We start from the raw sequence: 14,698 nt of genomic DNA on the forward strand, positions 1-14,698 counted from the left end.
TGATATTTCTATATTCTATGTATTGCCACTGAAAACAATGATCCTTGTAATCCTCATGAACTTAAATATGTGCAAAAAAGATATTCGTATAACATACACTTCTACATCATGTTCCTCCCTAGTCTGCAGCTTCAATTAAAAACAAACTGGAGCCATTATCACTCTCTCTGTAATAAGCACAGTAGAATGGAGAAGTGTAGCAGCAAATTAGTTTTTAAGTTGTTGACCCATAAGCGCTTTGATCTTCATAGGTGTTTAGCCCCTATCTAATCTTGTTCAGCTAATCACAGCATTTAAATTATTCCAGCCATTATATAATATAGAGTTATAGGACAACACACTTCTGTGTATGTGGGAAATATCAGACTACAAGGGAATGAATGGAGGCAGATATAAACCATAAGCAGACATGCACAGACCTATAACTCTATTAGACTGTATACTGCTTTGTTATTAACATACAACTTTAAAAATGCAGCTATCATTAATTACCACCTTTATATAGTCCAATGTTCTTGTTTCGTGGCTGAGGATAGGAAGGTAGCCAATTGTGATGTCACCATTTTGAACTGAATTTGAAATTAAATGGAATTCTGAGAGGTACCTCTTGTATACTATGTTTTTTTTTTTTTTTTTTTTTTTTTTTTAAAGCAGGCGACTTCAACCACGCTGATATGGAGAACACAGCAAGATAAATAAACAAAATGTTAAAGTTGATGCCATGAATTGGATTTTTCTATGATGTGAAAAATGCACTCCTCAGCAGTCTTGTAGGGAGTAAAACATAGCTATACAGTCAAGGGTGGAAAATTAAATGTATTGTATGCTGAGATATGGATGAGTCAAAAGTTTGTGTACTTTGGAACATAACACCGGGTTAAACGTTCATGTAACTTGAGACACAGCCAAACCGCTAGGCTCTAGGATGACAGTGATAGATTCATAACAATGAGAGCACAGCAACAGCTGTATCAGATCTAATTATAGCAGAACACAGTTTGGGTTAGACAGCCAATTAATTTAGAACACATACATTTTGTACAGAGGTATACACAATACAAGGTATCCTCATACAGAGAGTGGGGATTACATCTCAGGAAGAGGACTTTCAGCCCTGCCTTGAGAGAATGCTCCCATTGTGCAGGTAGATCTGATCAGTCGAACACTTGTATCCTAGAACTAGTCTGACTCATACCTGTTGTCTAAAAAAATATTTGCAATAACTGTCTATTGTCTATAATCATGCAATGATAAAATACCGGTTATTAAATAAGCTGTGTAATTCGATTTGATTTACATTTAAAGAAAGTGTCATTGTTTTGATTACTTTACATGGTACTCAATAAAGGCATGTAATAAGTCTTCCATAATCCTACAGTCTATAATGCAAGTTTAAAACCTGATTGGAGTCCATTATATTCTCATATTCTTATCAGGATTGATCGGCTCATCTTGGCTTAATTTGGAGAGATACGGACATAGATTTGTGTCTTAATAAATTATTTATATTTGTTTGGGTGTCCATCTTGTTACCACTAATACCTCACAATTTAATTTAATAAATAAATAATTTTACTTATTCATTTGTTTATTAATTTTTTTTTGGTTTGGGGGAGGAGGGAATTAATTATTTGCAAAGAATGAAACTTCAGTCAATTATTTGTTATCAAGGTAGTTTTCAAGATTATAAACTTACAGCTATCCCTTTGAATTCAGAAAACAACAATCTGTCAGGATGGATGCAGGATTATGATATCTGGACTGCTGCTGACTGGTTATGACATCACGTCACTTTCCGCTGTTTTTTAACACAGCTTTGATGGTTTGAATGGCAAGATAGCGGTTACAGTTACAAGTACGATTTAAACACTGCTGGTAATAACCTGATAAATACATACAAACATACACACACACACACACACACACACACAGAAGTATAATCAGCCATTTGGTAGTCCATTGTAGGGAGGGGATCATGGGATTAAACTAAAAAATTACACCAAAATCCCGCCATTTTCATTTTCTTCCAAGAAAAGCAAAATGTATGACAATAATGTAAATTAAATATCTGCAGCTTTCACTGTTGGTATCTTATAACTAGATTCAAATGAAATTAGGTTCAAAGGGAAGACGCCTTCCAAATAATCACTATAACCACTCTAACTATTCTCTCCTCTACATAATTCCCAGACTGCATAACAAAAATGACCTTGCATGTTTGATTCGGATAATATGAAATTGAATCACAGATGATTAGGGTGAGTATATCTGCTAAAACTAAACCAGTGGCTTTAGGTCAGACCATTTTAAATTTGGGATTTCTTAATTTGAAAGAAGTAGAAATATTTAAACTGTCTACAGGGGATTTCTCCGGCATTAGATTGTGGGATTAGGGTTGGTTAAAAAATGCCATGGCTTGGACAGTGCCATTAAAGAATCATGCAAAGGGTTTTAAGGGGTTTTTACTCACATATTAAACAATTACTTCATGTCAAAGACACTCGGCAGGTTCACTGCAAGCACACATTTTATTACATTAGTCTCAATAGGAAAAAAAAGTGTTTCAACAGAACTGAGACAAAAAGGCAGTACATCGGTTTACGACAAACTAATGTCAAACTATTTAAAAAGGCTGTTGAACATACTGACAGTATTTAAGTTAACATTACAGGTTTATACAATACATTTGATTGCAGTAAAAAATATCAATTTTAAAGATCAAAGCAAAAAGATATGTAGCCAACTTTAATAAAAGTATATTTCCTTCTAGGCTTTAAAATACATTCCCTAGATACCGGTACCATAGATCCACCAACCCAACTGATCTGTGGTTACCAATGACAGTAAAACTACAGTATTGTTGCTAGTTCAATACATCAAACAATCTTCTTTGCAGCAAGTAATCTGCATGAACTACACTGTTTATAATGACATGAATATTGTGGAATGAATTATGGAATGCCTACTGAGAATTCAAATCCAAATAAACATCTACATGTTCGGAAATGATTTGGGAAAATGTCAAAATATTTCTAAATAATAATCTATAACTCTTGTTATTTTGGGTTCTTTAACCAACACTTTCACAATATTATAAAAACAAGATGACCACAAATATATAAAAAAAAGTGAATAATTGCCAAACAATTTCATATTTCATATTCAAAAAAAAAAAAAAAAGATGCTCGAGTCAGCCTTGGACTAAGTACAACGTGGTTAGATAGAACACTCTTCATTATGTTTGCATTCCTTTGGGCTGTCTCATGATATGTTCTAAACTATGTTTGTAATAACATTTAAGACTTGAATTGAAATAGGACATTACAAGAAGATAGTTTTGACTGCCACGACATTGCCAGGACATGGCCAGAGTGTATTCTATTTACCTGAAAAATCCAAAAGTAGTAAAAATGTACATAGGTTTGCCTATAGTTATCATTAAGATTAATAGCAGTGGACGTAGGCTTTGTAGTTGTCACAGTAGATTATTATACTGTATTAAATATATCCAACTACACACAATACGGTTGTATACTCAACAGATGGAATAATTATTTCTTGAAAATCAGCTTCCAGCTCTATTTGGCTTCTATCAGAAGAATAATGCCCACTGCTACATCACAGCACCAGCTGTAAATCAAATTTTAAATAAAGTACCATCTTTTTAATGTTGACTTGTCGTAATGAAAGCTCAGTTCACATCCATTGGACAGCAAATACTAAAAACCAAATGTATTTTATAATCCACTGAATCATCCAATTAGTGCTGCGCTTTTTTTTTTGTTCTCATAATAACATGTTAACATTCTGTACAGTTGCAGATTTTCTTTGATATTCTGTGCCTCAAAACCAGCCAAAATAGTTTGCAACTATGAAAGCAACCTCTTGCATCAGCCAGTTCACAGGTTGTCAGCTTGCCTGCCGCTCAGCATCCCTCAACAACGACAAAAAGACACAGTCCTGTAATATCACTCCATCCAGATATGAGGCAGTCCAGATAAACTATAAGCAACTATTGCAAGTAAAAAAGTTAATAATGTTGTTTAATAACATTTGTTTTTTCTCTCAATATGTATGTCACTCTTGTTGTTTTTTTTTTTTATTAATATTTTAGGAGCTATTTTCTTCAAACAGTTCTCAGCGGAGGGGTACCAGGTGAATCATTACAAGTTCAAGGTAAATAATTGTCCCCTGTCATCATTGGAAATGATTTAAATCCGAAAGTGGAAAACACCCACTCATGTTTATTTTGTTTATTTCTTCAATAGTGACCCTTTTTGTGTCATTTACAAGAAAAGTGAGCTTCAAGAAGAAGAAAAAGAAGATATACAAAATCTATACAGCACCTGAAAATAAAGCTCTATATTGAGAATCTGAGAGTGCTATACTAACAACGCCACAAAACCACAGCAGAACAAAACAACCTGGACATCATATACCCCACCCACTAACAAACATTCTGCCTAATTCTAGTTACAGAATTCATTTAATTTGTTAAAGCTACTCAACAAAGATTTTCATTAAAATCTAGTTGTCACATCTGCATATAAGAGCCCCCAGATCCATTTGAATCACTTTCAGCAGTGTCTGTATTTAATTTGCTTAATATGTTGTTAACATTCTGCACACTTGTGGCTTGTCTTTGATGTTCTGTTTAGAATAACTACCACAGAGGCTTGCCTTTTTTGGTGAAACTAATTACTGTTTAGAGGAGGAACAGAAGCCAATGCTTGTTTTATTAGAGCAAGTAGCAAGTTATACAGAGTTAACAAAAAGGAATGTATTTGTTTAAAAAAAACTTTATTGAAAAACAATATATATATATATATATATATATATATATATATATATATATATATATATATATATATATATATAAAAAAAAAAAAAAAAAAAAACGTAAACTGAAAAAAAGCCCATTGCAACAATATTAAAGATATCTGACCATTTATCAAAAATAGGTAAAGAGTATGAAAATAGTTATAAGTATTGCTTTATATTGTACAGTTTGATTAAAAAGGGAGTACAGTGTACAAACCTACTGCTCAAAACAATGTATGCATTCTTAGCACCCAGAACAATAGGATATCTGGGTTTGTATTTTTTTTTTTTTTTTTTTTTTTTTTAATAGTGCACTGCAGTTTTCAGTTGCTTTCACATTATATCCTGTAGCAAGTACTAAAGTACACAGAAGTATTTACCAATGCTAGGCCAGCCACAATGCAGGAATGATCTGGTTCATGTAATAATTAATTGATTTACTGAAAAAAAAAAACATGCTGGAAACAATTGTAACTTAGCAAACAAACATCTCTGATGCATTTTGAAGCACCTCATAATTTGTATGCTCTCTGTATGAAAAAGAATGGACTTGCATTTACTGCAATGTATTGGCCAACTGCTGGATCAGGTCAAAGATAGTGCTTGGCTCATTTCCCGCTGTCCTGGCTTATGATCAGAAATGCCAATTATCTTTAAGCACCAATATAAATGGGGTCATGCAATCCCTGGATACCCCTGAAGGTTAATACATGTCTTAAATGTTGGTTGAAAAGTTTGAGCATTCACATTGTAATATAAAAAAAAAAAAAAAAAATTGTATTCGTTAATAGTTCCCTTTCCTAATTTGCCTATATTGTTATAAAATGTTGAGTCCTACACATAAAGCATACCATATTATAATTATAATTTAATGCAGTGTTTCTAAATGTGACCTCTGTGGACAGTAAACCCTTTAAGTACATAGAGCGCACAAACAATTACAGTAAATCTATTATGTACTGTTATCACTTCTTATAATGCCCCCACCATTCCTCTCCTCACCAGCTCTGAAACGGCATATCTCTCTGGGGGACAAACGAAGCTTGAGGGAGTCTTTCAGCAAGACGGACGGGGACTCCTGACCAAATCCATACAAATCACCCAAGCACAATACTTTCATACCATTACACTCCACAACCAAATTGAACAGTGCTGATCCATAAGTACTTAAAATATATGGTACTGTTGGCAAGGTACACACAACACAAGATTAAAATTTGTTTTAAATTTCCAAGTGAATGTACGATTTTCCCTGTGTACATACATTTATACTATAATCAGCAATCTTTAATTGGTGTTCTGAAAGAAATGCGTCAGAATTGTATTCCAAAAGTAGTACCCTCTCGGTGTTCAAGTGTGTACTACAATGCATCATTCTTGTGGCAGCCCTGTCAGTGACTGCAAATGTTACATTACAGTTCATCTCATGACAAAAACTGTAATTATTCATATATCAGTGTATAAGTGCACAAATCACATAAAGTTTACCTGAAAGTTGAATAACATTTCACAAATAATGTATACTAAGTTATTAATCAAAACCTGAAAAAGCAGTTGAAGCTTACCTGTTGACACATTGAAAATCTAAACAACCATCAAGCTGTTAAGCAAGATTCCAATTACACAATTCGATTGGGGAGGACGCTATGAACGGACGCCAGCTGTAGTTCACACTGAGCGATCTGCTCCCTGCGTTAGTTAATTGGTTTAAAAAAGACAACACTCTTCTGGAGGACTGGGGAGTCGTGCACACAGCCGCATTTAACAGCAGTGCCTCTTTTTTATAAACACCTGATCCAAAAAAATTAAAACTAATTAGTATGTGATTGACAGCACCATTCAGTTTCATGGTAAAATCACTGACATTCGCTCAGACTTTGTTGAGCTGGCCCGCTCAATTTAATCATCCCGCTTTCAGTAAACACTGTACATAGGCTGCTGAGAGACACACTTCAAAGGCGGTTTAAATTCCTGAGTTGTTAGTTTTCATTCTGATTATTTATCTGTTTATTTATGGTACCGTACATGCTTAATTATTAGTTATTTAGACATTTTCCACTACATCAATACAAGTATAACTTATTTCAAATAACAAATGGCAAATTGTATTTAATTGTAAAAGTCTAAAGGAAAGAGAAAGGCATGTGATTGGTTGAACGCAAGTGATGTCACCAACTTGACGCTGATAAGTTGAAATCTACTAAGTCGTCTGCAGCGTCTACGATTTGAACGCAAGGTGGTGCGTTCGTAGCGTCAGACTGAATCTTATGCCCAGATTTCACTGGGTTCTGCTGACAAAGCTGCATTTCAACCACTGACATAACTAAATTAAAAATAAAACAAGACAACATCAAAGTATTATCAAACTCCAGTATTATCAAATTCAACCCCTTTTGTGCATTTTGTGGAATGCAGTTGGTCAGTGTGGCGTATTTTGTGTTTTATGTTGTGTGTATGTGTTGGTGCACGGGGTGTGGGTTATGTAGCAGAGGTGATTTAAAATGTATATTTGTATTTAGGCACAGGGATTGCACAAACAGTTCATGCACAGATTAAAGTTGGTATTTGTATGGGGGCATGGCGAGTGCACAATTAGTCCACGTGCAGACTATGCATAAAAGAGTGTGCTTTACACACACAGGGTTGGTGTGTTCACAGAGAAGAATGGGAGAGAGACAGAGAGAGATGAAGAGAGAGAAAGAGAGAGAGAGGAAAAATGTAACAAAGAGAATTAAAATAACAATTGCTACTCGTGCTGGAAGGACCAGCACAATACTTGTTTGGGGTTCGTCCACTGTCTGTTTTGTCTGTCTATTTATTTTGGCCAATGTGCCATTTGTTTTGCTCAGTGTTTTGTGTTTTCTGATTTGTTTAAACATTGTATTTGTTAATTTAATAAACCAGCACACCACGCAAGCAATCTGTGAGTCAGTTAATTCAACTAATAGGTGCATCCTTATTGATGTTTACCCAACTGCCCATTTTCATTCACGCTGACGCAGAATCCAATGTATGAACAATTCCATGGTTCATTAAAATCTCTCTCACAAAACCAAAAAAGGTAAAACTTTTCAAATACAAATATGAATCTTATAAGTTTGAATTTGGCACCTTAACAGAAAATCAAAACTATTCAGGTTTTCTACTGTACTTTTTGTATAATAACCGCCCACCCACATAGAGGATATTGGATAGGGCATTGTTTAGGTGGATCATTTATTCATTGATATAGGTTTCACATTACATTTAAATCAAATCCCAAGTGGCTGAGCCCTCAAAAGAAGAACTACTTCAAAGTCTTAGTTCACCCATCCTTGCTTATAATAACTTAGGTCTTGAACCACGTCATATTAAGGTCCCATCGGTGCAGGTTTTAGGTCAATAAACTCACAAAGCCAGATAATGATGTCTTTAGAGAGCAGGAGGCTGACCACAGGAGACTTCTTTTATTTCCGCCCCCTTTATTTATTAATTGCTTCTGCACCTTCACTGAGCCCTCCACCCCCTCGTTTTAATTTCATATACTGGAGTGATTTCTGAAGGAATCAGCAGCTTATATATAAAGCCTACCAGGTTCTGCAAGTCCAGAAGGATTACAGCTAATCATAAACTGAGCAGAATTAAATGAGAGGCTGAATATTGTGCATTTTTCTGATTTTGACTTTGTCAAGCATGCCGACCTGTTAAGCCTAATGTGTTATTCGTAGTTAATTTATTAGATCACTGTTTACTTATGCTTTTTGTACATTCATCAGCTTTATGTTCATGCACCTGACAAAAGTTTAAAGCTGAGATAACTGAATCATAATATTCAGCTACAGCTGAAGTTGTTATTACTGTCTAAGAGATGGAAGGTTTCCAATAGATATTATGTTTTTATTATATAAGGTAGCAAGCTACATCATATAAAAAAAATAATTTAGCTACATCCCAGACTAGGCTTAAATATGTAACACCCCCACCTAACCAAGGCAATATGTGATACAATTTAAATTTCCCAACCTGGTGGCATGGTAAAGTAAATAGCCTAAATAAGACTAATTTGATTATAAGTCTCACCTTAGCCTTTGCTTAGTTAGCAGCTGCTAATGAGGTATAATGAGATTACAGAGATACTTCCATAGGTGTTGTATGAACTAGAAGCATGTTTTATTGGACTAGAGAAAAGTAGAAAACATATTGCTATATGAACCATGCAGATCTCAAACTTTCTAATAATACAGTTTACGGATGTATTGAAAAACAGAAACAAAACAAGAACTAAACCAAATAGCATGAACCACATTTTGGTGAGAGAATTTTTTCACTGTGTGCCTCGTATGTTTATTTTACCTTTAAAGCCTTGTGAATAGGGCCCTTTGTTTCAACTCAAATGTCACAATTAAGTTATGGGTGGAAAAACTACCATATGTAAAAAAGCAGAAAGAACATTGTTTTAGTTTGGTCCTGAATAGAAAGTATTTAATTTGGCTTCAGATGACCTCCATTTAAGATATATTTATGATAGAAGCAAGTTGACATTTCAAATGTCAGAACATTTGCATATGAAATATATACCACTGGCATACAACACTGGTGGAGTACAATATTGTTAGTAATGGTATTCTTTAGCTTAACAGAGCCCAGGTAACACAAAGACTGCATTACAGGAAATTGCTGTGCAATGCAGATGACTCGATGCAGATGACTCTCCCTGAGAGTATTTACAGAATATCCCACTGTTTATTTATTAGTGTCTATGGTTGACAAACTCTCATATTATTGTATATTGAATACCTAGGAAACAGATATCTTTACCTAGAAATGAAAGCTATATTACAGTATATATTTAAGTAAATAACAACATAAATGTAGAAATGTAGGTTTTGATTACCTTAACCCCAAAGCATATGCCTGATATTACAGTTTTAATTGTCAGTTACAGTATGAGCAGTTTATCACCACATTCTTTTGGTCTCCTAAGAAACAATAGAATTAAAAAAAAAAAATGCATGTCATTTTTCTTTCTAAAATGTCACAAATGTGTAATGCCTGTCGGATGCCAGTATACATATGACAAGATGTAATCCCCATGAGCCTATAAATTATTTGATATTATATTGGGATAAAATTGTTCTAATATTATTGAATCTAATTACAAACATACTCAGGGACTGCTGATATTTATTTCAACCAGCTGGCACATTAATGTCCAAAATTCAGTCAGTGATGTGCCCTCAGGCACAACAAGAGAACCTCTGCTGCCCAAACAGAAATACAAAGGCGTGGTGCTTCGAGTGGATGCTAAACATGTGATATCTCTTTTAGTGATTCTTCTTTCTTGAAGAAACAAACTGAGCTGGTCTTGCATTCTTTAAAGATGCTTCCACACTGCTGTCAGATGAAGCAGATAATTACTAACCTGCATACTCGTGAACTGGGTGGCTGCCAATAAGCAAAGTACAGCAAAAGCTTCATATCAGCGCACTGACACCCAGCACACAAAAGACAGCAGCACAGATGCAACATAATGAGTGTTTCAATAACTACAATCCCTTTTAGCACTGCTTAAAAAAAACAGGCCTGGGAAAGAACTGAGTTACACTCACATGTTGAAAACGTGTGTGATCACCCATTGTTTGGTTAGTGTGTATGAGGCAAAACTACAGTAAATACAGTTACTTTTAATAACACTTGTTTTTTGTTTATTTATTCAGTGTTCAACACTGTGGTGTTGTGAAGATTCTAGTGAATGCTTTATTAAATAGACAATCTTTAACAATAAAGTGGTTTAAAAATGCATTTGAAAATTACGCTCTTGAATCTGCTGACCAACACAAAAAAAGCAAGATATTGTTTAAAACAGCAATGTATCAGCATTAGACTGTCTATTCCTTGTGTACACCACTCAACTGTGTAAAACTAACAGTGTTGTTGTAATCAAAACCAGTGAACACACCTGAGTCATAAATTAACAAAACGGTTATAGTCATGAGCACAAAGCTATATGCTACAATATAAAAGTAATGCTCATGAAATACTCAGACAGATCCTTTACTCTTGATCCATTATGGTTAGTATCATAAGTACCGTGATGGCAATTTTAATAAGTGTACACTTATGTTAAGACATGCTGTGTATTTTTTAATTTCCCTAAGCTGCTTTGCTTAACCTAATTAGACCAGAGTATGGGATTATTATAAAAATGTTTTCTCTTCCAGCTTTGAGTTGCCATTATTATATGGCCCCAGTATATGTTGTAATCATTTAAAGTAAGTCAGAATTGAAATTCCGGGCTTGATTTGTACAACCCTATTGTGTACATTATAGTACAGTTCAAAAAAAAAAAAAAAAAAAAAAAAGACTACAGTCAAGCCTGTAGACATTTGTTGTGCAGTCATGAACTGGTAAGCCAATACCGTGTTTGTACCACAGGCTTTATATGAAGATATTAATTAAATAGGTAAACCTAACTAAAACCATCCTCTGTGCCGTAATCATTGTAAGTAGAGTACAGCTAAATCATATATAAGTACTTTCAAATAACTAGGCTGAGTAAATATTCAAAAATGCATCTTCCTAAATTGCCTCTTATGAGAATGAGCAGCTTCAGTATAACATGCATAACTAATAGACATTTAAAATAAATTGAAAGACATAAAAACATACCATGCCACAGCTGGTATGCATGTAAATATGCATTATCTGTATGAATAGAGAATGTCGTGCTTTACTGTTTGCATTTGTAATCGACAGAAGATTATTTAAAGTATGACAACAATTCTCTATCCTTTTTTCATGGCTTTATAATACAACAATGGAAATTTCCATTAATATAAACAAAGGAATCTACATTAACACACTGAAATAAACAAGCTGTACAGCTGTACTGCAGTACCAGCTATGAAAACATTACCTGTTTTGGGGATATATTTACGTTACTGGCTAGATAATTATACATCAGCCTTAAGTGACAGAATTCATTGTTAAAATGTTGACTTGTTAATGTATAATTTATAACTCAATAGTAATCCGAATGATTCGATTGAATGTACTGTATGAAAGCTACTGTATATAAAAATGAAAAAAAACAGCATCTTTGCCCCTCTAACCTTTTTTTCATATTGCTTCAATGATTTCAATCTGCAATTTTTCAACTTGCTTAGAACTGTCAACTGTAACCATTTATTATTATTATTATTATTATTATTATTATTATTATTATTATTATTATTATTATTATTAGTAGTAGTAGTATAGTAGTAGGCATACAACCAGTAGTTGTATATATATATATATAGTATATATATATATATATATATATATATATATATATATATATATATATATATATATATATATATATATATATACAGTATACACAGTATACAGATGCTCAGATTTCCACATGAAAGTTAGGAATTAAGATAAGACCAGAGAAGTACCAAAGGGAGAAAACTCATCATTCATATAATGAATACATGTCTCTAGTGTGTTAGGGGTCCAAAAAATAGAAGCCATAATTATTACCCTCTGGCTATCAGGGGACTAATAGCCATGCCTATCAGAATGGAAAGTGCCTCATGTCAGCAACAGACATTGTATAGAAATTCCATTTGGCTCCCCCAGGGCCTCTATAACAGTGGCCCCAGAGCTGTCGTATATGTCTGAAGTCATTCAAGCTAAGGTAAGATAAAACAGTATTTCAATCTGTCTCTCTTTCAATACAGTATAGAAAAATAAGTGGTCCACTGGCTGACAGATACTATTTTAAAGTGTTAATGAGAGAAAAAGGTAACAGCAGTGGAACCTCATCTACACTATTTAGAAAACATATTGGAAACTGTACTGTTCTTTAACACCCTTCCTAACAGGCATGGGACAACATGTTATGACTCTGACGCATTTAGCAGAATGCCAGCTAATCACTTGGATTGCATCAAGGAGAAAATAGTTGTCTAAGGTCTCCAGCAAAGAGTTTAATTAAAGCTTTCTAAACTGAGATGGATGAACTGCTCATGTGAAATACAGACAGCATTCTCGTGTAGTTAAACAAGAACATGCAGGTGGGCTCAAGATATTCTCCAATTATTATATTAAATCATGTTGTTTGTTTTAGCACTGTTGTTGATGGTAGGTGATATATGTTCATGTAACCCAACTTCAATTACTACAGTGGATCATATAAATGACAACAAGGTTAAATACGAACATAAAACATGTTGCAAAATGAACTTAGTCATTCTCGCTACACAGCAATACATCTGTATAAATAAAACTTGTTTGTATGTTAGGAGAAATCTAATCTAATTTGCCATTGTATACAGATATGCTTATCTCCACATCTCCCCTGCTCAGTTACTCCAGCTGTACAAATGCATTAAAAGTCTGCATGCATTTCAACCCATAGCTCCAGATAGTTCTCTAATCCTACAGTATACATAATAATAATAATAATAATAATAATAATAATAATAATAATAATAATAATAATAATATACATATGTGCCAGTGTATATGGGAGGTGCCATGGGAAGAGAATTATTGAACACTAATAGAATAACACACCCGTCGTGATAACTAAATAGGGTTCAGATATTGCTTTCCTGCAGTGACCAATAATGAGCATTATTTCCCCAGTGTCACATGGAAGGACCATAATGCTGCAATGTGTCCGCTACAACATAGTAATCCTTCAAAGTAATAAAAACCTTTTTAAAAGTCAGTGTACGTCATGCTAACATGACAACCAACCCCTTATGAATACCCTCAGCTGAAACATTATTTCATTTCTCCATCAATAATGTTTTTTTTTGGTTTTTTTTGGTTGCTTCTTACGGATTAAAGTTTATCTTGAGGACCTGGTTGTCACTCTCAAAGGTTTGGAGAGATTCTTGGAATGAGTGGTGGACTAATGAGGTAATGCAACCACTACTGTTGTTGAGCATGTCGTTCTTAAGAGATTGACACTGCAGTTCTGCAGTAACTCTGCTAATAGCAGACAAATCCCTCCATGTAGTAGAAAGAGGGTTGAAATATTTAAAAGAGAAACCTGACCATCAGTACTCACTAGTGGTGTGCACGGGGTCCAATATTCGGAATTCAGGTCTGCTCGGGATCGGAGGTCCAGATATTCAGGATTCAGTTCGGTTCGGGCGTGGGTTAATGTTCCCTTTATGGAAAATTCAAGAAAATGGGGTTAACCTCAATGAATTATTGTGTGGTGCCTTGAGTTATCTTTAGGACTGTGTGGAGATGCTTCTGCCTCAATGAAGGACAGTACTGTCACGCAAAGAGATCGCCCTACTGCACAGCGCTGACCAGTAAGCGGTCTAGAGTAGAGATATGCTAAATTAAAACAGCTTGGTATCCACTCCAGCATCCAGTTTAATGACAAGTGCTCACAAACTTGAACCAAAGGACATAGCCACACGTGTGCTGATTTGGAATGAAACCCAAACCTCCACAAATGTATTATACAAGTTCACTGGGTTTAAGCACATCCAAGCAACTCACAATCAATGTATTTTGAATTTATATGTAAGCTCTGAACAAGTATTAATGACAGTGTTCTATACTTCTAATCACTAATCACTGGGTCTCCATTTCATTTATATATACCATAATGCCTTGCATAAATCTAAGATTGGAGCTAAACATAATGTATGTGTTGTCTGAGTCTGCTGTAACAGCTGCTTGTTATCAGTAAGTAAAAGCAGGGTGTGTGTGTTTTTTATATAAAAGATGAAAAAATGAATACAAAAATCACAGGAATGTTGTCTACTCAGAATGAATATGTTCCTGGAAAACTGAAACCAGGAGACGAAATGTCTTTTGTTTGGCTTTTTTTTCCCTAAAATGAAAATGAACAATTGACAAAAGTACTGCCAACAGCATG

At 34.4% G+C, this 14,698-nt stretch overlaps 1 protein-coding gene across 3 annotated transcripts in view; it reads right to left on the reverse strand.

Moving 5' to 3' along the window:
- LOC121327894 (protocadherin-9) overlaps positions 1–14,698 on the reverse strand; it is a 214,077-nt gene that overhangs the window by 168,938 nt on the left and 30,441 nt on the right. For 2 of the 3 annotated variants that reach the window (XM_041272212.1, XM_041272210.1), the window contains exon 3: positions 13,871–13,972. The exons of the other annotated variant lie outside the window; for it this stretch is intronic. In XM_041272212.1, coding sequence (XP_041128146.1) covers positions 13,871–13,972 — 102 coding nt within the window. The remainder of the gene's footprint in view (positions 1–13,870; positions 13,973–14,698) is intronic. 3 annotated transcript variants of the gene reach the window in all.

This window comes from Polyodon spathula, chromosome 15 (assembly GCF_017654505.1).
Source record: "Polyodon spathula isolate WHYD16114869_AA chromosome 15, ASM1765450v1, whole genome shotgun sequence".
Classification (NCBI taxonomy): Eukaryota; Metazoa; Chordata; class Actinopteri; order Acipenseriformes; family Polyodontidae; genus Polyodon; species Polyodon spathula.